The following is a 21,549-nucleotide window of genomic DNA, read 5'->3' as shown; positions in this document are numbered from 1 at the left end:
AGGATGGGTCCTCAATTCAAAGCAAGGACCTTTCTGGTCTGCTGCATCATGCCAGGCACCGGGTTTTCCCCAGCAATTGCTGTACGAACATCTAAAAAAAAAAATCAGTGCGCGTCCTCTTCTACCAGGACAGCCACCAAGAGAAAGAAGGCGGCACAGCTTAGCATCGCAGGGTCCCACAGAAGAGCGGATCAGCAACAAGAGACCACCCCACCCACACCGGGGAAGGATGCCACCCCTGCCTGCACCCCCGGGCACCCAGTGCCAGCACTGCCGCTGGGCCATCGCCCCAGCACAGCTGGGAACACTTTGCTCCCCACAGCACCTCTTTCCTGCAGGCAGGCTGCTCCTCCTACACCACGCTCGTCCGCAGATCCTGCCGAGCAGGGCTTCTCCTGCCAGCCTACCTGGCTGAGCTATGCCTGGAATGCCGCCCCTGGCTGCACGCCCTGCCGCTGCCCGTTAGCGCAAGAGTGGATTAAGGTTTGTCGGCAGAAAGGTGCAAGGGGGAGGGCTGGTACTGGCAGGCAGTGGCCAGCCAAGCCCAGGGAAGTGCCTCTCTCCCAGGCTGGCTGCATGGAGGGACAGGGAAATGGCCTCCAGGACAGAGAAACCCTAAGGAAGGGGTCCAAAACCACCCCTGCCCACCGGCTCCCGCTGCTCCCGGGGGTGCGAGATGCACCCCTCGCACCACACAGGCACTGCCTTCCCTCCCCAGAGGTTTCTCGCTCAGCCTCTGCTGGTACCTGCGGGAAACACTGCCCAAGGGATGAGGCCAGGGCGAGCCCCTCTTCTGCAGTTTGGGGGTTCAGAAGCACTACAAGTGCTGGAATCTCACAACTTACTCAACCCTTTGGTTACCAAAGCTGAGCATCTGGCAATTTCTGTTCTGGTAGGAGTTAATGTGCACCCTGCCAGGCTAAAGGCTTTGGCTGCAATCCTCCACCTGCAAACATTGCCACAGCACAAGAGGCTGGGAAGAAGTTTCAAGACTAGTTCTCAGAACATTAATTTAGCCTCAGATGGGGGCTTTTGTTCAGCACCACACAGCACACACACAACAGTGGCTACAAATAAACTCTGAGCATCTCTCCCAGCCTTTGGGGTCTGCAGCCCAAGCTGTCCTTCCAGTCTGCAGCTGTATTTCAGAGGAAGGGATAGTTTGCATTGGTGGCATTTATGCTATAAGGAAGACAGGAACTAGCTCTAGCCATGCTCTCCTTAGCTAAAGGGCTGAGGAAGTCCAATTTCAATGCCTCTTCTATTTGCTTACAGCAGGGACACCAGGATATTACACAGACAGAGAAAAGAAGAGCCAAGGTCTAACATCCAAGAGCATGTCTGGCAGACCACGTGTGCACGACCAGCGTGCGGCACTCGCAGCAGCCCTGTGCTCCTGTTGCTGCAGATGGAGTCAGGAACAGGCTGATACGGTCTTGTGGGCAGCCTGGAAGGCTGAAGGAAAAGCCAGCAGGAAGAAACTCAAAGCACATCGACATAGCTGGCGCATCCAGGGGAGCGCATAGCGGGGAGAGTCCAAGGGAATCCACGAACAACAGGAAAGAGCCCCCAGCGACTCAGTGCTATGGCAGCAAGGATCCCCAACAGCCCCTCAAGGGAGATCTCCCATCATCAGCTCTCCTCCCATTTTAGGTGCCAACAGCCTGGCTATCTAGCTGTAAAGCTCTGGTATTCTGGCTGCAGCACCAAGTGTCTGCCCCATCTGTTCGGAATCAAGATGCAGGTGGGTGATCACAGTTATCCTGAGCCTTCTCCTCCTACTGCTGGCAGCCGTGAGCAGCCCACCAAGGGAGGACCCCTGGGTCCCATTCCCTGCTTGGTCACAGACTTCTGCTGCAAACTGGGACCATATTGCTGCTTACTTACCATACCTGTCTCAGTCTGCAGAAATGCAGACAGAACCTAGGGGCGTTAAATGGCTTGTTAACACAGGCAAATTGCTTTAAAGCCCTTAAAGGAAAGATAACCACTTCACTGTTCTCCAACAGATTCTGAGCTTCTGCATTCCTCTCTCTCCCCAGGAGACGCAGTCTGGATGAGACCAATTCCAACCCAAAGCACTGCTGCGTGTCTAAAGAGAGCTGCGAGCCGGTCTCCATGCTGGTCTGGCCCTGCTCACCTGAAACGCAGAACTGAGAACTAAATACTGGAAGAGAGGCAATGCACTTAGAAGTGCAGAGATCAGCAAAAGCTCCCTCAGCCTTTTTCTGTTCCCCTTGTTTTAATTGAGTATCACCCACAAATCAAAGATGCTGAGGCACAGCCAGTCCTCCAGTTCACTTAAGCTAATTAGCATCCCTGCAAGACATAGAGCGCACAGTGGTCTAATATTAGACAGAAGATGCACTTACAGCCCATCAAGATGACACAACATCCTCTGGGAGTGTGCAGTTCTCTTCCAACATCCACGACTACGCAGGGGAAAAAATGGGATAGGAAGAGGCAGTCAGTCATGGAAGATGTTAAGGTTTGTCACCTGAATCTGCAGAGGGGCAGCAGAGCAATTTTAACCTGCTTTCTTCCTTCTCCCAAAAAGGTAGCCCAAGATGAGATAGTGGAATAAGCAAGCTACAGAGTGGGGCTACATGGAAAGCCCAGCTGTGAGAGAGCACCTCTAGTCTACAAACAGTGAGTAGGAGTGTCAATCCTGTTTTGGGGCAGAAATCCACTAAATCCAAGAAATCCAGCTAAATCCATGTGGCCTCAGCTTGAGGAGAAAAACAGCACTGCCTAGCTACTCTATGAATGACACACGCAGAACCCCCTCTGCATCACGCCAGGCAAGCACCAGCCACAGCTCCTACTCTGCCAGCTGCTTAAAGACAAAGATAACAGACACCGTTACGGCAATTTTTGTTGCAAAAGACTTTTTACCAGCAGTCTTCTGCATGATCCACGAGATCTCTGCTGCCTGGCACTACCTCTGCAATGGGACAAAGCAGCTGTGTCGGTGCAAGGCAACACAAACCGGCAGCGCATTTACTGACCGGAGAAAGCGGCTTTCAGGTGAAGCTGCAATACGGACCTAAGGAAGCAAGGGGAATCAATAGGGCTGGGATATGGTCGAGGTACAGGAGCTGCAGAGGTGGTGGAAGTCATTCATAAACCAACCGAGCAACAAGAGAAAGCGGGCAAGACACTGGGTGGGAGAGTGCAAGCTTAGGAAGATGAGCAATTCACGTGGGCTTGAGGCAGGACTGGGGATGGAGCCGCTCGGCTTGCCACGGTTTAGTAAGATTAACAGAGACTGATGTGGCTGCTGGACACAGGAAGAGCCAGGGGAGAAAAAATTAGAAGCGAATAAGAAAAAGTGGTTTGAAACCTCACACGTTATTCACTTTGTAGTCTGTGCTGCAGCCAGACTGAAATTAGCCAAATTGGGTATGAATTATTGAAAGCACTAGAGTCCCATTTCCTTTGTTAATCAAAGAAAGTGATTCCAGGGAGCTGAAAATGCAGGAAGAGAAGCAGATTTTCAAGGAAAAAAAAGAAAAAGGCACTGCTAGGATGGCTTTTGTAAGGAGTGAGCAGCTTGCAGAGCACCGTTGACCTCCTCCAACCCAGAGCCCATCAGGGAGAGGAGGCTATCCATCCAGTCCCAGGCTGCAAGGCCCGCTCTGTCCCCTGCCCGGCCACACAGCACATCAAAGAGCTCTCCTGCTCCTGGAAGTCATCCCAAAGGAATGCAGGACCTTTGCAGAGTGTTTAATAAGATAAACAGACCAAAGTCCCACTCCAGGGTAAGGATTAGCGTGGAACAAGCCCAGGCGGGTACCGGCAGTTCCGGCAGGCGCCTGGCAGCTCTGACGGGCAGAGCCCCGCGGGGCTCAGGGGCAAAGGCTGGCCAGTCGTGGGCAGAGGCTGGCCAGCCCGGTGCTGCCCATCACCCCGGCTCCGGACAGCCCGAAGGCTGGGGCAGGTCAGCTCTGTCCTCCCTGCCAGCAGAGCCCAGCTCCCAGGCTCCCTTTGGAAACCAGATGGGTACTGAGCCATTTCCCTCACATCCCTTCTGCTGGGACAGCTGCTGTGGGTACCTGGGCTGACCTGTGCGCCCATATGCCACAGCTCTTGGCCAGAGAGAGCCCGAGACACGCAGCGCAAGCCCTGGGTGTACCGAAGGGAGAGCTTTGCCCACCTTGAGCAGCAGGAGCTGGCAATTTGCAGCAGAGAGCGAGCCGAGTTCTGGCCCTGCCAGAAAGGCAGAGCCACTCAGGCCTAGGTGGCTGCAAATTGATTACAGCATTAAACCAATCTAGATAGAATCCCAGCCTGGTTTGGGTTGGAAGGGACCTCAAAGCCCATCCAGTCCCACCCCTGCCATGGGCAGGGACACCCTCCACTAGCCCAGGTTGCCCAAAGCCCCATCCAACCTGGCCTTGACCACTGCCAGGGAGCCAGGGGCAGCCACGGCTTCTCTGGGCACCCTGTGCCAGGGCCTCAGCACCCTCACAGGGAAGGATTTCTGCCTCACATCCCATCTCCATCTCCCCTCCTGCAGCTTCAGGCCATTGCCCTTGTCCTGTCACTCCCTGCCCTTGTCACCAGCCCCTCTCCAGCTTTCCTGGAGCCCCTGCAGGGACTGGAAGGGGCTCTAAGGTCTCCTCACAGCCTTCTCTTCTCCAGGCTGAACCACCCCAACTCTCTCAGCCTGTCTCCGTAGCAGAGGTGCTCCAGCCCTCTGAGCATCTCCATGGCCGCCTCTGGACTCACTCCAGAGCTCCATGTCCTTCTTGTCCTGGGGACCCCCGAGCTGGACGCAGTACTGCGTGTGGGGTGTCACGAGAACGAAGTAGAGGGGGAGAATCCCCTCCCTCGACCTGCTGATCAGACACGTCACACACACATCACACACACGTGACTGGCTGCATTCTGCAAGCAGCCACGCCTGTACACTTAATTTACACTTCCAGCACATACAGTGTGACAGGGCTGACTGCTCCCTCCCATGTTTGATGCCGTGCAAAGAGATACGGAGCAGACAGGGAAATGAATGACAGGGAAGGTTTGAACAGGAGCAGTTACAGCATGGCAACACCTTTTGTTAAAGATTTATGGCCTGCTGACCAAAAGCAGCAGTCAGCGTAAAGGCTCATGCAGCACAGGCTGCCTTGCAAAGCCTGCCTTTGCAGCCCGCAGCATCAGCGGGGCTGACTCCCAGCGCACGAGCTAAAGCAGCGTGGGCCCAGCTACGGTACGGGCTCCCAACCTTTCATCCAGCTGGAGGAGGGAGGGACGCACACAGCTCCCCATTTTACACGCTGGCTGCAGGATGGGTGTAAGGGGTGTCAAGGAGAGGCAATGAGACAGAAAAGCTGCACCCAAGTCCTGCGCCTTGCGACAGGTTATCAAGGAGTCAGAAACACAGTTCCACAAAGCCAGGGGATGCAAAGAGGATGAAGGAGATGCCAGAGTCACAAATCCACAGGCATTCAGTTTAGGAGATGCTCGGAGGAGAGATTCAGAACCCGTCCTGTCAACAGGAACAGTGATGCCTGCCAGTCGGAAGTGTCACTCCACTCACACCCACTCCCGGCCGCCCCAGGGGAGCAGCCGTCCCCCGCAGAGGGATTTCCTTTCACGCACACAGCCCCCAGCACCACCACCACTACACCTGCCCACGGAGGAGCTCCCTGCAGCAACCCCCTGCCTGGGAGCACTGCAACACAGCTCTCGCCAAGTCCCCTGGGCAAGGCCGATGCTGTGGAAGCATCCTGCAGCGGGAAGCACTGAAAGGCGGCTGCAGGGACCGAGAGTGGGACACAGAAATGTTTCAGACTGGTCCCCTATGGGCACTCACAGCACCTTTCCCACTCCCTTGTTCCTTCCCTTCTCCACCCTCCTCTTGTACCCCATGTCTGTACAAAAAGGATGGAACGGGGAGGATGCGGCTCTCCTGTGCATTCCCACCAGCCAGGAGGTGACGTACCAGCCCCAGACCAGCACCAGTTAGCACCCAGCAGTTCAACAGCAGCAAGCCACGGTCCCCCTCCAAGTTATTAGAGGAGCAAACAAAGGAAAAGCAGAAGCAAGAGCACATGGGCAGGGCCCAGCACTTCTCATAACTGCACAGCCAGCACCACCAAGAGATACGCCGCCTGTGCTGCTGACCAAGAAGCCCTAGCTGATCCCGCAGAGAAATGCAGCAGGATGTGCCAGAGTGGGAAGCGGGGCCAAAGGAGCCTTCCCAGACCAGTAGCCTCCCACACCAGATTAAAATTCCATAGGAATTTGCTAAACAAATCAACTCTCTTAGCTACTGCCATAAACCCATGGGATGTTTTGCATTACTACCACGCCAGGGAGGGAGGAAACAGACCCTTATGCTTGGCCCACGCACAGGGCCCCCCACGCTAGCGGCGAGAGTTCCTCCTGCAAACACCGGTCCAGTGCTGCGGACCGGGCAGGCTGGCTTCTGCAGCGTCAGCCATCGTACCTGGCTCCACGCACCCCTGAACCACCAGCACCTCACCCACAAGGAAGCCCCTGCTCTCCCCCCGTGCCAGGCTGACGTGGCAGCCCCGAGGGGAAATCTGCTCCAGCCCCAGCCGAGCTGCCCGCCGTGCCCGCGCTGCCCCAGCCCCTGGACAGGGAGGCAGGAAGGGACCCCCAGGATTGTCCAGTAGTGGATTCTCTCCTCTCAGTTTACTACATTTTACAGCTGCTGGCTAACTCTCTCACCTTCCTGAGACGGAGGTGTTGATGCTGTTCTCGTTATCTTCAATTCAAAAATAGAGCCAAGAAGAGGCGGGAAGGAAAAAAAAAAATCAAAACCTTATTTAAGAAGAAACCCACACACTAACCCTCTTCCAGCCCCCCTCCCTCGCCTGTTCTGAAGCACAATAAATGCCAGGGATAGATTAAAAAGAAATAGTTACAGGGGTGGAGAAGGGCTGCAGAGAGACCAGAGCATGGGAAGTGACCACAGCCCAAATCACCTAACACAAACCCATGCCAGCAATTTCCTTGCTGAGAGGAGCCTACTGTGCATGCCTTACAGTCTCTGTAAGGAGCCTGAAAAGAAAATTTTTCATGGGCTGGTTTACAAGAACAAAACGTCTCAGTTCTACGGAGGCAGAGACCTAAAAAGAAAGAGAGGACAGAATAAAAGTGAACAGGCAGAAGACAAAACGGAATGGACAGTGTAACTTAAAGGGAGATGCTTTCAAAGCAGTCCTGTTCCCAAGTCGACCAGAAACCAGTGCAGAGCAAAGCGGAGGAAGCTTGGGGCTACCCTTAGACAGGAGCTCACCCTCAAGAGCTGAGCCTCAGCCCTGGCAGTTCCTGCATCCCTCCAGGCACCCCAGGTGGATCCCTGCAGGCTGGCGTGCACCAGGGATGCACCCCGTGCCTCCGCTGCAGCTCGCAGCACCCAGGACCTGCAGACGATCCCCCCGCCCAGAGGAGGCACGAGGCCCCGAGGATGGGCAGGCTTCACCCCGACTTCCCTCCCAGCCCCTGCACTGCCTGCAACATCCAGTTAGGGCATTTCACCTTCCCTCACCTGCATCCCTGGGACTCGCCCAGCTGCCCCAAAGCAGCAAGAAGCAGGAGGGTGCTGGGAGCACAGGGGATGTCCACAGAGCTGGAGAGAACCTGGCACAAGAGGCACCCAGGGAATGCACATCGCAGGAAGAAGACATCGAAGAGGGAAAGAGAAAAACCAAGTTATCTCCCTAGGTAAAAACACAGGAGAACTGAGGCTGCAGGATTGGATGCAATTCTTCCACAGGAGTAATTAATAAGGTTGCCACAGAGATGAAAAGTCAGAGGAGAGTTCTGGACTGGCTAGAATCAGAATTTCAATAAGAGCTAAGTGACAACTTTAAACATATGGAGCATCTGCGGCACACTGTGTGTTGAATGCAAGCCAGAGTAGCTAGCTTTACTATGGGCATCTATATGGAAAAGAGCTTCAAAAGCCTGCACGCTAGCCTCATGGCAGCACCCCGAGACACCACGTTAGCCCCCTCCAGTTCCTAGGCAGGGTGACACACAGCACCCAAGGGTGACCACGCCAGCACAACACACACTCGCCTCGCTGCCTACCCCAAGGGAGCAGGGCTGGAGGAGGCAGCTGAGAAGCTACCAAGCGCCACGGAAGCACAAGCGCAGCGGTGGCCACAACTGCTGTCAGCAGCCTGGGACGCTAGCGGGTAGTCCAGAAAGGGTTTGGGATGGCTGCTACATGTGCACAGAGAGGGTCAGTTCTCAGCCTTGCTCTCACTGCTGGAATAATTCCCATCGGGGAGGCAGAGTATCACCCACGCACTGCCCCCAAGACAGGCAGATCCATCCTTACCAAAAGGCTTAACAACCCCCTCTACATCACCTGAGAAGCTGAGGTGACACTGCACTAGTTAAAGCAAGAGTTCCTTGAAGGTACGTTGGACATGCTGCTCTGGGACGAGGGTCCCAAGCCACCAGTTGTAACCTTCTGTTACAACGGCGTGTGCTTACTGCACCCAATGCTACCAGGCTTCACTATGCACTGTGTTTATAAAGCCAACGTACGCGGCTTTTCCCAGGAGGTTCAAAGTCCACGCACATCTCCGAAGCTAGCAAAGCAGTCTCAGCTGGGGCAACTGCACCAGCATTAACACAAACCATGCCACAAGCAAGGCACTATTTAAAAGGAGCTCTGGGTTCTCATTAACCAAGGCCCTAACAAAGGTTTAATCTGAACTTCCTTCCACCCAGACAGCTCAGTATGGAGTCAACACACAGCCCCTCCCACACCATACACAAAAAAAAAAATCTTGATTTTCTTCAAGTGCAGTTGTGATCAAAGTGAAATATGAGACACACACACAGGGGAAAGATCTCTCGGGGATTAGTCAGCTGTTGAACTCCAGAAGAGCACGCTTGGTGGTGGTGTCAGGGGAGAGCAAGGGGAGGAAAGCCCTGCACCTAGCACAGAGCCTGCTGGTCGTGTGCCTTGGGAAGCTCTAACACCTGCACACTGACTCCAGCCCTCTTCATGCAGAACCAGCATTCAAGGCACAAATACAGCAAGGCTGTGGCTTGTCAGGCTAATTCTTTCCCCAGGAAGCCTCATCCAGATGTCTTTAAGAACAAGGGGAAAGCCACTGCTGGTGCTACGCAGCACTGCGTGCCGCTCAGGCTGGCCCCTTTCCGTGCATCCCCCCCCAGAGGCACCAGAGCAAACACCCTCCTTCGCCCAGGGAGCCGATCCGAGCCTGTGTCCCAGCCTCTTGCACAAGCCCCAGAGCTGCTCCTCTGCCATTTAGCACCAAAAAACTTCCCTCCAGGTACCCTCAGTGCTGAGCCAGTTTGCAGAGTTAAGCTGAAGTCTTGCATTTTGACTACAGCTGCTCAAAGCATTTGGACTACAATTAAGTGTAATCAAAACACACTGTTAGTCTAACCTGAGCTGTTTCACAGAGATGCCCTGGTTTGAACTCCCCTCTTAGACAGGAAAGATTTTGATGTCTAGGATTTTTCCAAGCTGAAGCAACAGGAGATGAAGATACTCAAAACATGCATGTTTTTCCACTCAGCTGCCACCATTCTTCCAATTCTTTCCACAAAAGCACTCAAAGGTTTGTTTTTAAACTCAAAGTGCTGCAAAGAGCAGTGTTCTGGGCAGCTTTGCTTTGAACCTTCCTGTGGGGAGCTGATGGGAAACAAGTCCTGGAGCTAAACTCTCAGACTTGGAGCTCAGAAATGGTTCCCAGGGTGGCAGGAGCAGGTTCTCATGGCTGGTTTTGCATCGCCTCCCAGAAGAGAGCAGGGCAGCTGCGCTGGGCGAGCCGAAAGGGACTTTCACAGACCTTGGGAGACGCCTGAGCTTTGGGTAGAACTCAAGGGAAGCCGAGGGTTTGAGTCAATTTGTTGCATGTGCTCTACAGCAAACCTGCTAGCACCCAGCATAAAGGATACTCACGCAATCGCCAGGCTTCCCAGACGCGGGAATTAGAAAAGCAAGTCCACTGGATATGACAAGGAAGGCGGGTTTATCGAGGCAAGTGAAACAGCTGCCAAGTCAGCCAGATGCCAAAATAAGAATTGCTGCCTCTCCCTCAAGCAACGCTTTTTGACCTACCCAAGATATTAGTAACTCAAGGTTGCCTTGTTTTTGTCATTTCTCAGGCAACACAGTCTGGACAGGTCTCCACCAGTTTGGAGAAGTCGGGTCCACCGCACGGGGCGAGCTGTCTGCAGGCTGGTTTCCAGCCCCCGCTCTCCCCACACCAGCCAGGCTGCCCCTATCTCTGCATGCCAACAGCGTCCTGGGGAGCCGGCAGGAAGAGGGGCCGAATGAGTGAAAGGAAACAAGCCATGCAGCAAAAGATCTTCAGAGAACAGGGGAGTCCCAGAAAGAATCATCGGCTACCTGGCATCAGGAAAGGTTAACATAGCAGGGAGGAAGGATAAACCCGCCTATAACTGTATGGACCTGCAATTCAAGCACACAGTAAAGACAGAGTTTAGACTTGCCCAGCTTTGGCACCCCTCGAGTCCCTTGCACAACAGCATGAGAACACCACCAAACAAATCTTTCCTACGGTACCGCTTCAGAGGACACGCTTATAGACAGACACATGCACCTACAGCTTGGGGCACACAGGCACTTCACACCTCTCCCCTCCTGGGACCAGGACACCGGTATAGCTGCAAGGTATAGCACACCGGGAACAACAGTCCCGTCACCACCCCAGGCCTCTGCAAGAAAAGCTGTCCATGGGTAGGATGTGTCCCTGCCTGCAGCAGGTCCCAGCTCCCCAAACGCAGCAGGGGCTGTAACGAGCACTACACCAATGCAACGCAATTTTGAATCTGTCCCCACTAAAGGCAAAAGCAGGAATGGGTCCCGATGATAAATTCTACATTGAATCTATAGTATTAGGAGGAAAACTAGATCTCTCATCATCTCTCAGGGGCCTTAAGGGACAACATCCTTCACCACAAGTGGGAACCACCTAGCTCAGCCACCTCAGCTCACATCCAGTGTGTGCAAAATGAGCGTGCCAAAGAACACAGCAAACTAGGTGAAGACAGAATTCTTCCAAGTGTTTCCTCAGGTTTAACAAAACCCACCACACACACACACACACACTTTCTCCTCCCTCCCTCTCCACTAGGCGCAAGGATGGAGCAGGACACACACCTTTCAAGTGCAATGCAGGATTCATCTATATAGGCAGAAAACCTCCAGCGTCTCTCCCTCTTACAAAAGCCACTCGAGACGGGTGCCTCTCGTGAGCCACTGTGCTGAACCGGCTCCCTCCCAGACCCAGAGTTCGGTCATTTACCTCTGTCAGCATTCACAGCTGGAAAAAGGGGTTATGGCCTCTCCTCTGCACATCCAAGGGGAGGAGGGAGCCAGTTCGCATGTTTATTTGTTGTCTGTGCAGAATTCCTGCATTCCTTCCCTTGTTTACTCATCAGCTCTCAGGACTTACTCAGACCCCAGCAAAGGGCTTTTGGGGCACCACATTTCCCCATGAGCTTAAAGCTCTGGCTGGAACACAGGGCAAGCATAAAGGGGGAAGAGAAACCAGCAAATGGGTTATTACAGAAGTATGTTGTCAAGGTGGTTAGGCAACAGCTAGAAGAAAGATCAATTCTCTCCAGAGAGGCACATCTCCACACCTTCACCACAGGATTAACCCATTAAGTTATTAGCTCTGAACCTACAAGAAAATCTAATTCAGGTGTGAAAAGTCTCAATTCCCTGGTAAGTGCCTGCCACACACTTGTGTTAGGACAGGACTTGCAGCGGGGATGCTCCCAACCACATTGGACTCATTACAGAGGGGACTGAGAACCTGCATCAAATCCAGAGCAAAAATAACATAAAATAACTTTGCTTGGCTGTACCTTGGTTGCAACCACTGCCTTTGACAACAAGGTCAATGCCAGGCACTGTCCCCGTGACAAGTGAGTCCACAGAGCAGTATGACTCTACCGCAGACCCATGCAGAGCAGCAGGATTGATCCGCCTCATCACCAGCGGCATCGTTTACCAATCATTTACAAGCTAAGAGCACAAGGTGACCAACCGAGCCTGCACGCTCAGAGCACCCATCCTGGGAAAGCCAGGCACCCACGCTCCAGCCTCACCTTCCACGCAGTGCTCCACCTCCTCCAGGTTGCGCAGCGTTATCCGCATGAGGCTGGAGTTCAGCATCAGCTCATTGCGGTGTGCTGGCCACATGTACTGCGGGGCTGGGTTGACGAAGAAAATCCGTGTGTCCCCAGTCGAGACTTGGTTGTCGCAGATTAATGGGTCCCCGAAGCCACCGATAACCACCTTGTTCCCACCATCCAAGAGGATCTCGTGAGTGACGATGTCTTTGCCTTTCAGGTAACGCCAGACTCTCACCTTGAACGAGAGGGAGAAAGAGCACGTGAGATCGTTTCACAGCCACAATCGGCACCTTCTGGCCCAGTTCATTTTTATCACATTGTCACAAGATGCACAGGAGCAGTTCAGGCTGGCGAAGCCTTCCAGCAGAGCTAATTTCATTAGCCATCCCTCTAAAAGCACAAAATGCGTGGGCAAAGACTAAAGCACGTACTAGTCTTTCTGCCAAAGCTGTACCCAACTCTCTATCCTGGCCCCTTCCCCACGCAGCCTCACGGGGAGCAAAGGGGGAACAGATCTCGTGTCACCAGCGGCCCCTCAGCCACGCCAGCTCCCCAGCAAGGGACAGATACCTCGTCCCCCCGCACACATCTCCTCTTTGCATGGGACACACCGCCTTCGGTGCCGAGACACAGGATTCGCGTTCCTCTTCCCACCTCTCCTCCCCTGGTAGCAGGCTCCAGGCCAAACCAGAGCCAAGCACGCCGCCAGCCCAGCCGCTGCTGTTAGAGGCTCCAAGCAGCCCGATGAAGAGCTGCCCTGCACCAAACCCTAGGACGAGCCACCTTGACTCACCTCCCTGGAGGCCCACTCTACCCACGGGGACACATGAACCGAAACCGCCCTCTCCTTCCCCTCCTCTCATCACCAACCCCAGGACGGCTCACCGCACCCCAAGCGCAAACACCCAGCAAGCCCCTGGCACAAAGGATCCCGGGGCTGGCGGAGGGTAACCATGCCCTTTCCTTTGTTCAGGCAAGAACAATGGCTCAAGATAAGCTGCCCCTTCTCAGCAAACGCTTGAGGGCCACCAGCAGGCACAGACCATGTCCAGAGCCCAGCAGGACCAGCAAGGTGGGGGCTCCCATGGGACAGCGGAGCACAAGCAGCCAGGCAGGGGCAGAGGTGGGGTGGGAGAAGGGGTGAGCAAACCCGGCAGCCTCTGCAGTACAGCAACTCAGACCAGGAAAGCTGCTCAAGAGTTTCCCTGGCAGAAGGAGAAGCCTCTCCTGGTACATAACCAGTAAGACAGAGGATGAGCTAATCAACATTTTCCCTCTGATATTGTTCTAACCTTTATGCCCACAACAGTCATTTCGGTTGCCGCATGACTGGCTGTGGCAGGGAATGCTGTTCTCCAACAAGGGACACTGCACTTAGCCAGGGGAAGCTGGCAGACACTCAACCAGGAGAATAATTTATTAAAAAAATTTTCAGAACTGACCCATTCCTGCCCATTACTAATAAAGAATTCAAATTCATAGCTGGAGATCCACTGTTGGACTAGAGGCTTGGACAGAAATGAGATCCAACTCACTCCCCACTGACCCTTTCCATGCACAGGAGCTGTGACCCCATCATTTGCAGACACCAGCCGCAGGGTCAGGGACATGACTGAAGCCCTGTTGAGGGCAGCACATAAGTCTCAGCCTTGCCAGAGAAATCCCCCTTCTACTCCCAGGCAGCATCATTCAAGGTGACAGACTCCAGCTGGTACAGTTCTCCCAGAGATATCCTGACTCACAACAAAATCTCAGCAGTGAAATACATCAAGGGAGAACAAAACACTCCCAAATAAAAAAAAACACCTTTGAAGGGGACATTAAATGGGTGGAAGCCCCCAACCAGGGAAGGGTGCGCAGCTAAAGAGAGCACTGTCCATCCACGGGGGAGGCTCTGAACAGGGCACAGGAGCCTTAAAACAGGGGCAGGAGGAGGCAGGTGGGTTGGGTGAATGAAAGAAGGGAGTCTTCTGGCTCTGACAAGGCACTGGTACCTCAGGAAGATGAAAGGCAGAGCAGATAACACTCCATGTAGAAATGTCAAAGGCACTTATGTCCCCATAAATGACTGCGTTAGCAGGCTGGATTTGCTAAAATACACAGCGGATTTTGGAGCCCATTTCCCTTTACTCATCCAAACTTCAGGAAGAAAAATAAGTCCTGGCCACAAGAGTTAGCCCTGCTCTCCCTCCTCCCGCTGCCAGCAGTTCTAGAGCAGTGCCTGGACCTCAGTGCTGGCTCATGCCCCTGCCCAAAAAAGGCGAGATCTGCACACCACTGCAAGCCAACGCTCTCCACAGCAAACTGCCCAAAAGAAACATCCGCACAGGAGGGAAGAAGCAGCCCTAAAATGAATCTTTAGCGCACATGGGACAGCAGAGCCATGTCCCCATCCACTCCTGATAGGGTAGAAATCCTCCCGCTGCTGCTGCAGTCCTGTTGCAGGAGAAACAGGACCCAGAGCCGAGTCGGCAAGTTGCATGTAATAGGAACAGCTCATCAGAGAGCTGCCTGAGGTTTCAGCTTGGAGCAAGGGTGGCTGCTGTAGTGCATGGGTATTACTGTGACCACAGGCATCCCTGGCCCGGCGTGCTCAGAGCGTGCTTTATCATGCTCTCTGCCAGCATCTCCCCTCCTCCCGCAGCCTGAGTGCCCAGTCACCTGCATTCTCCAGCTGTCTTCACCGCCCAAAGAGCACTTCAGCACACCATGCCAAGCACCGGAGCAGTCAGGGAGGTGGTGGCTCAGAGATAAGGGGGCTCTTGATCCCCTCTCCGAAACAGGCACGCGCGTACGTACTTTAAGAGCGCAATTCTGAAGGGAATGCAAGGGACAGAAAGGATGCTCACAGGCACGTGGGCAGACAGGTCTTTCCCGACCATGGGGGACACCGGGGATGGCAGGGAGGCAGACAGTTGTTCACACTACAGCTTCTGTGCTTGACATAGGGGTTGTGGTGGGGAACTTGTTACAGTTGAGGAGGAAAGCACAGAGCAGACATTATCCCACTCTAGAATGAACCATTTTTATAGTTATCTGCAACTGCAGCTCACTGGCCTCTGCCCCGCAAAGCCCTTCAAGTGCATCGTGTTCTCCTACGGGCTTCTTTGAGACCATTCGGACAGACTCTTACTCTTTGCCAAGTACCTCCATCCCATTAACCCAGTGACTACGGAAGACACGTACAAAGATGTGACACTGCAAAGTTCAAATAAGAGGGTAAAAACACATTGGAAGCTAGGGGGAAATGCAAGTCTCATGACCTTTAATCAATCTTGTAAGTTTTTGAAGCCCTAATTCCAGAATTTCAGGGGTGTGAACACAGTGCTATCTCAGTCCTGATCAAGGTCCACAACGATCTTGAGCTCAACTCCCGCTGCCCCTGTCACAACTAGGCATAGACACCTACAGGTGCTGGGACAAGGGAACAGGACCATTCCCACCGCCACAGGAGCAAGCAGGCTGGGGCGTGACACTCCTGCTCAGCACAAAATTCACCTGTCAAGCAGCAAAAGGGAATGAATTTAGTGTTATGTACTCTACAGGTGCAACTGAAGGTTAAAAAGGAAGTTTAGGAGTGTCTTGCAGTCTCAGATCCTCCTACTTCTCACACCTTCTCCTGAAGGTGTAATATTTGCCCACCTTGGAGAAGGACTCTGGACTTGATGGGTCTCACCTCCCACCCAGCCCAGCAGGTCCTGTGATCCCAACAGCAGTCACTGCATATTACTGAGGTGAACCCTGTTCTCCTGCATACCTGAGATCAAAAACCAGCCCAGGTATAAACACACACCACTGTGACGGCTCCTCTTTGGAAGCTGCACATGCCTTAGCTGCCCCCAGACGCGGAGAGGTTAGCTAGAGACATCGTACCCACGTGCTCTCACACCCATTTGTCTTCCAGCGTGAAGGGAGTCAGCTCCCCTTGGGCCAGGGCTAAGCAATGCCACAGCAACCAAAGGACAAGCAATAACTTATATGCAGGACAAGCATAACTTATATGCTATGGCTGCTCACGCAGTCCAAGTCCAAGCTGCGGGGCAGGGGTAAGAAGAGAGGCTGAGAAGGCAATGCCTTCAAAGCCGTTCGCGCAGCCTATTTCAGCCCGAGAAGCAGCCTGTACACAGCCCCGTCAGGACGAGCTCTTTTCGGAGAGAGATGGCAGTCAACCAGCAAACAGAGGGAGCTTCAGATGGCAAGGAAGGGTAGCTGTGACAGGCAGCTTTCCTCCTCTCTGATCTTGCAGGAATCCCGGTATTGACACAGAGACATCTGCTCCACCACGCGCAGGTGGTGCCACACGAGGCAGCCCCCTTCAAAGAGCCCGGTCTGGGGCCACCTGCGAACGTGGCACCTCAGGTGAGCCGAGGAGGCAGGGTGTAAGGAGCACAGCTTGCACAGCTTTAGTGCAAGCCTGAGCTAATGCAAACCTCCTGCTTCCCCACCCGGGACCAGCTGTTTCTCCAGCATTTCACAGCAGCACAGCTCCCTGTGGTTGTGCTTCTCCCCACAGTCAAGTTAAGACACCTTCCCGCAGCCCCACCAGCCCCACCTCCTCTTCCTTCGGCAGCAGCCTGCAGCCCGCAGGGCAGGCACTCGCTGCAACGAGGTGAGGTGCACAAGCAACCAGGGCAAAAACCCAGGAACACAAAGGAGACAAAAGGAAAAAAATTGCACGAGGCAGACAGAGAGCACAGCCCGAGGCTTGCGCTGAAAGGTAGCAGTCGGGCATTTTCACGGCTAGGTCTACAGGGGAAGAAAGGCTAAAGCCTACCCCCTCTTCTGAAGCAGATGGTAATTTGAGTTAATTAGCATGGCTGTTCTAGTCATACACCTCAGAGCCAGGCCACAGCGTTCACCAGCAACATCAGAGTCCACCAGCTTTCTCCCCACCCTTATCCTCTCTAATGAATGGATGCGAAGGCACCAAAGACCAAGCGATTACCTGTAGGGCATCCCATTCATCATCACACACAATTAAGACCCTGTCACTGGTGACTCACCTGCTACATCAAGGATTGGAGAAGAAAAGGGAGAGAGAAAAAATTAGGCTGGAACCTAGTTCCAAGAGGTCCCTTCCCTATAGCAGACTCACTCACTCTTTTGCCAGCAAGCACATAAAACACTGGATTAAGACTGTTTTACAAGACTCCTGGCAGCTACAGGGAGGCAGAGTAAGAACAGCAAAGACTTTATTTAGGCAGATCCTTGTAAGGGTGTATTTTAAGTGCAGTACAAAACCAGAAAGTAAAAGGATTTTCTAATATGACATGGGGGGGGGGTCCATCCCACAGCAGGGCATGGGACCACCTGTATGGGCACATGCAGTGCTAGCAAATTCCTGCCAGGAAGATGCTTTGAAAAATGCCAGCCTTGGTCTTGCAAAGAAAGATGAGAAGTTAAACATGGTCTCCTTGGGAGGAGAGCTGTCACTCTGGGCAGAAGTAAAAAGGGTCACCACTAGATTTTGGCAGTTCTTAAAGATGAAGGGTACTGGCTAGCATCAGCTCCGCTTGCAGCTTCACAAGCGGCTCTGCCAAATCCTTCCCTCCTGACCGCATGTCGTCCCTCTCCCCTTGCTTGTCACTCTCTGTGCCTTTCCTTGGCAGAAGCCAGCTGCCCTTTCCCCAGGAGCTAGCAGCGCACCGAACCCACTGCCCCCAGCAACTTCCACGTCCAACCCTGACTGGAGAACAGCCGCCGTTACCCCCAAAATACGGGCTCTATTGTTTGGAACAGGATCCACATCCTTTTCAACACTTCCTATAGCACATATAGAACCTGTATTTGTCCTATAAATAGGAGCTCTCTTCATAAATATCAGGTCAGACCAGAATAAGGCACATCAGAGGACTCAAAAGCAGGAAGGGACAATGCCAAGGCACAGGCTGTAAATAGGATGAACAGCAGCACCTTTTCCCGTGTCAAATCCCTGGGTAAAGCGGCACACCAGCCACTCTCAATTTCAGGACTTCTGTCAACCAGCTCTTCCAGCAGCAAATGAATGGGTTGTAGCTATTTAAGGGTGTTTATCTACATTAACTTCATATTTCTTCACATTTTGTAATGTGCTTATCTTCATCTATCAAAGGCTTCAGCTGGGAGGGTTTAGAGTTTAACCGGGAAGAACAATACGCTAAGGCAGCACTCACAGCTATTCACACGCCTGCTCCCTCGCAGACCACCCAGCACCAATAACACTATTTTGGGTGTGGGCTCTAGGGAACTCCTACCACACACTTGGCCCTTGCCTTTCCTCTTCAGATAAAGAGCCCGACAAGCGATAACCCTGGTATTTGGAGGTAGCCCCAGGGCCCAAGGAACAGTTACTGGAGTATGACAGTGAGGAAGCGGACATGTGTTTTCTCACGAGCTAACCAGCAAGATCCCTTCTGCACCTTGGCTCTCTCCAGCTTCACAGGGCACCAGGGTGGGTGTGAGGACAGCAGGAGCCAGCGGTCAGGTTTAACGCCCAAACTGCCCTTTTGGAATCTAGGTGCTCAGTAAAAAAACCAAACCAAACCGCAAGTATGTCTGACCCTGCAATCCAGCATCAGCAGAATCCACAGCGATTTCAATACCTTGAGAGATCTTGGAGTGAAACAGGCCAACAGCTGCTGCAAAGTTATGCATTTACAAGTCATGAGCCTTACACCCTGCTCAGTCACAGTTCGGAGAGATTTATTTGCTTTCAGGTCCTTAAGACACCCCAAGTCCCATTTCAAAGCTTTTTTTTTCCTGCAAACATGAACATACCATTAAAAATTACATAGAAAACACTTTTAGATAAAGGGATTGAAGGACAACTGTTCTACAAAAATTACTAAATGTCACAGCATAACCGGGAGAGCCAGCGGCACTGCCACAATGAGATGGGATGGGCACTTCCATCCAGGGTAGGAGAGAAGGTTTTTCTCCTTTCACTTTCTTTTACAGGACTCTAGGGCTGGAAGGGTGTCTCGGGAGCAGGTTCTGGCCTTCGGGTGCTGTTATAACTCTAGTAATTGGCAGAAGCAAAATCCCACAGTTAACTCCAAAGTAGCACAAGCCTTCTCCACAGCATTGCTTGGGATGACCGAGGGAAAGGGCGGGGGGCAAGAGACCCTCTTCCCAAGCTGAGCAATGCAAACCGTGTTTCAAATAAAGTCACCACCTGCAGACCAGGTTCCTCCCCACACGTTGCTCCCTAGCTGCTCTTACTTTGACTTGATTGCACCCTTTCAAAGGCAGAGCCGCTGAGCAAGCAGTTTTACCATCACAGGACGACAGACAAAACTGCTTTCCTGGCCCAGAGTCTTGCTCTGATGCAGCAAGATGAAGCCTGGATTTTACGCTAGCCAGACACCTTGCTGCGTGTCCGCAGTGGGAGGAAAGAGACCCGTTTCTTAGACGAGCATTTCTGCCTTGTCACTAGCCTCACTGGACCACCTCCTGCCTACTTGCATGGCAAGCCTTGCCCCAGCGTCAGGTGGCCCACATCCATTCAGCCATATGTGCCCCAAGCTGCCGCAGGACACCGGCTGCTCGTGGCAGCTTATTAGTTTTCTACATAGCACCCAGGATGTGCCAGACACTTTGCAAACATACGGTCTCTGCGCTAGCCTGGAGGGTCTGTGATCTAATTTACAAGAGCAGGGTACAGATTGTACCAAGCGGTATTGGAAGGGGCAGAGCACTGGGAGCAAGCACGAAGCAGTGGGCACCAGCTGGGCAGAGAGAAGCTGTTCAACTGGTTTAACTGGGCTGAGAGATGCTCCAGAACAGGGGGCGATGCCATGGTGTAAAGTTAACCTTCCTCTGCACCGGCAGACCTCTCCCACCAACCCACTGCTGCGCATCACCCCGGGGCCCTGCTCAGCACTAACCACAGGCAGGAACCGCGGTACTTTTTAAGGATGGGCAGAAGAGGGGATGGGGACAAGAGGAAAAGGCAATGTAGCAGCATGTCCTCGCAAGCTAGATTCCTGCCCCGGGAAGGGTTAAGCCATGCAGCACGTTTTCTGACAACCAAGCGGATGGTATTCCAGGTTGCTCAGTACTTCACCGTCTCTCAGCTTAGGGAGGAGGAAAAAAAAAAAAAAAAAGAGAAAAAAAAAACATAGCCAGAGGCCAGATTCGTAGTTAAACAATAGCTTGAACTAGAGGAACTCAAGATGCTGCTAAAGCAAACAGGGAGCTACGCGCAAAGCCAGCAAGCGGGTCCGAACACCTTCTCCGGCAGCCTAAACCCCGCCACGGAGAAAGTTGGGAGCCAGCTCCGCATCACGGAAAGGAGAGAAATGCCCATAAAAAGCAACCTTGAGAGATTCCCCTCGACACAGCTGTGGGAGCTCTAGCGAGGAGAGACTCCGCAGTCTAAAAATACATAATTACACACCAAAGCTCCAGCGCTTACAATAAAAACCACATGCGCCCGCCCGAGAAAGGCGCCTGTTCGGGGCCGAAAGTTTCCCTGCGGCCCCCCCCCCCCCCCCCCCTCACCTTACCTTGCAGGAGTAGGTGTGGTGCACGGGGTCCACGTTCATGATCTCCTCCACCGTGCCCGTGAGCACCACGTTGGCCTCTTCCTCCCGCCGCTCCAGCTCCCGCTCGGGGCACGTCGCCCCGCCGCCGCCCAACGCCAGCGCCAGCCCCAGCAACGCCAGCACCGCCCGGGCACCCGCCGCTCGCCCCCCCATAGCCCGGCCGGCCGCGGAGGCTCGGCCCGGCCCGGTCCGCTCCCAGCCCCGGGCACCCCCGACGGCGCGGGTAGACAAAGCGGCCCCGCTCGCAGGCAGGGCTGGCGCAGAGAGAAGGGCTACTTTTGTTCGAGGAGGTGAAAAGGAGGAAAGAAAGAAAGAGAGAGAGAGGGAGGGAGGGGAGGGGAGAGCAGGGGAGGGGAGAAGGAAGAAAATCCCAAGAGGAGGAGGAGGAGGAGGAGATATCTCTCCCCCGAAGCCGCGGCAGAGGAGAAGCGCTCGGTCCTCTCTGCCGTGCCCCTGTAAGAAAGCCCGCAGATTTGCATGCAATCTGAATTGCTGATAAGGAGGGAGCGGGGGTAGGGGAGAGAGGAGGGAGGCAGCCGGCCCTGCTGCCGGCTCTTATTGCAGCGCTGCCGAGGACGCCACCCCCAGGAAAGGGAGCTCGCATCAGGTTAATGGATAATCAGCGCGCCAACGTGAGGAGACTTTTAAAGGTGTAGGGACCGCTGCCGAGCTGCAGCCGGCTCCGCCGCCCGCCCCCCCTGCGCGGCAGCTGGTGGGCTGCCCCCCCCCACTCCGGCCCTGTCCCGGGGTCCCCCACCCTGGACCCCGCACCCCCGGGGATGCCGGGCTCCCCCCGCCTCGGCCCCGCAGCCGTGGGTAGCGGCCGTGGAGAGCCCCGCTCCGCCGCCCCGTGTGCAGCTCCGGGGGCGCGGTGCAGCTGCAGGAGGGGGTC

The 21,549-nt window shown here is 54.0% G+C and overlaps 1 protein-coding gene across 6 annotated transcripts in view; it reads right to left on the bottom strand.

The window, feature by feature from the left end:
• Positions 1 to 21,223, bottom strand: part of AGRN (agrin) — a 124,694-nt gene extending 103,471 nt beyond the window's left edge. For 5 of the 6 annotated variants that reach the window (XM_054849806.1, XM_054849807.1, XM_054849811.1 and 2 more), the window contains exons 1-2: positions 20,619 to 21,223; positions 12,106 to 12,367 (exon numbers count right to left, since the gene is read on the bottom strand). In XM_054849806.1, coding sequence (XP_054705781.1) covers positions 12,106 to 12,367; positions 20,619 to 20,810 — 454 coding nt within the window. In that variant the 5' untranslated portion in view covers positions 20,811 to 21,223. The remainder of the gene's footprint in view (positions 1 to 12,105; positions 12,368 to 20,618) is intronic. The other variant, XM_054849810.1, reaches the window with a different exon arrangement.
• Between the last annotated feature and the right edge of the window lie 326 nt (positions 21,224 to 21,549).

The sequence above is a fragment of the Grus americana genome, chromosome 21 (assembly GCF_028858705.1).
Source record: "Grus americana isolate bGruAme1 chromosome 21, bGruAme1.mat, whole genome shotgun sequence".
NCBI classification, from domain to species: domain Eukaryota; kingdom Metazoa; phylum Chordata; class Aves; order Gruiformes; family Gruidae; genus Grus; species Grus americana.
The sequence above is the reverse complement of the archived record's forward strand: the minus strand, read 5'-3'. Positions and strand labels throughout refer to the sequence as shown.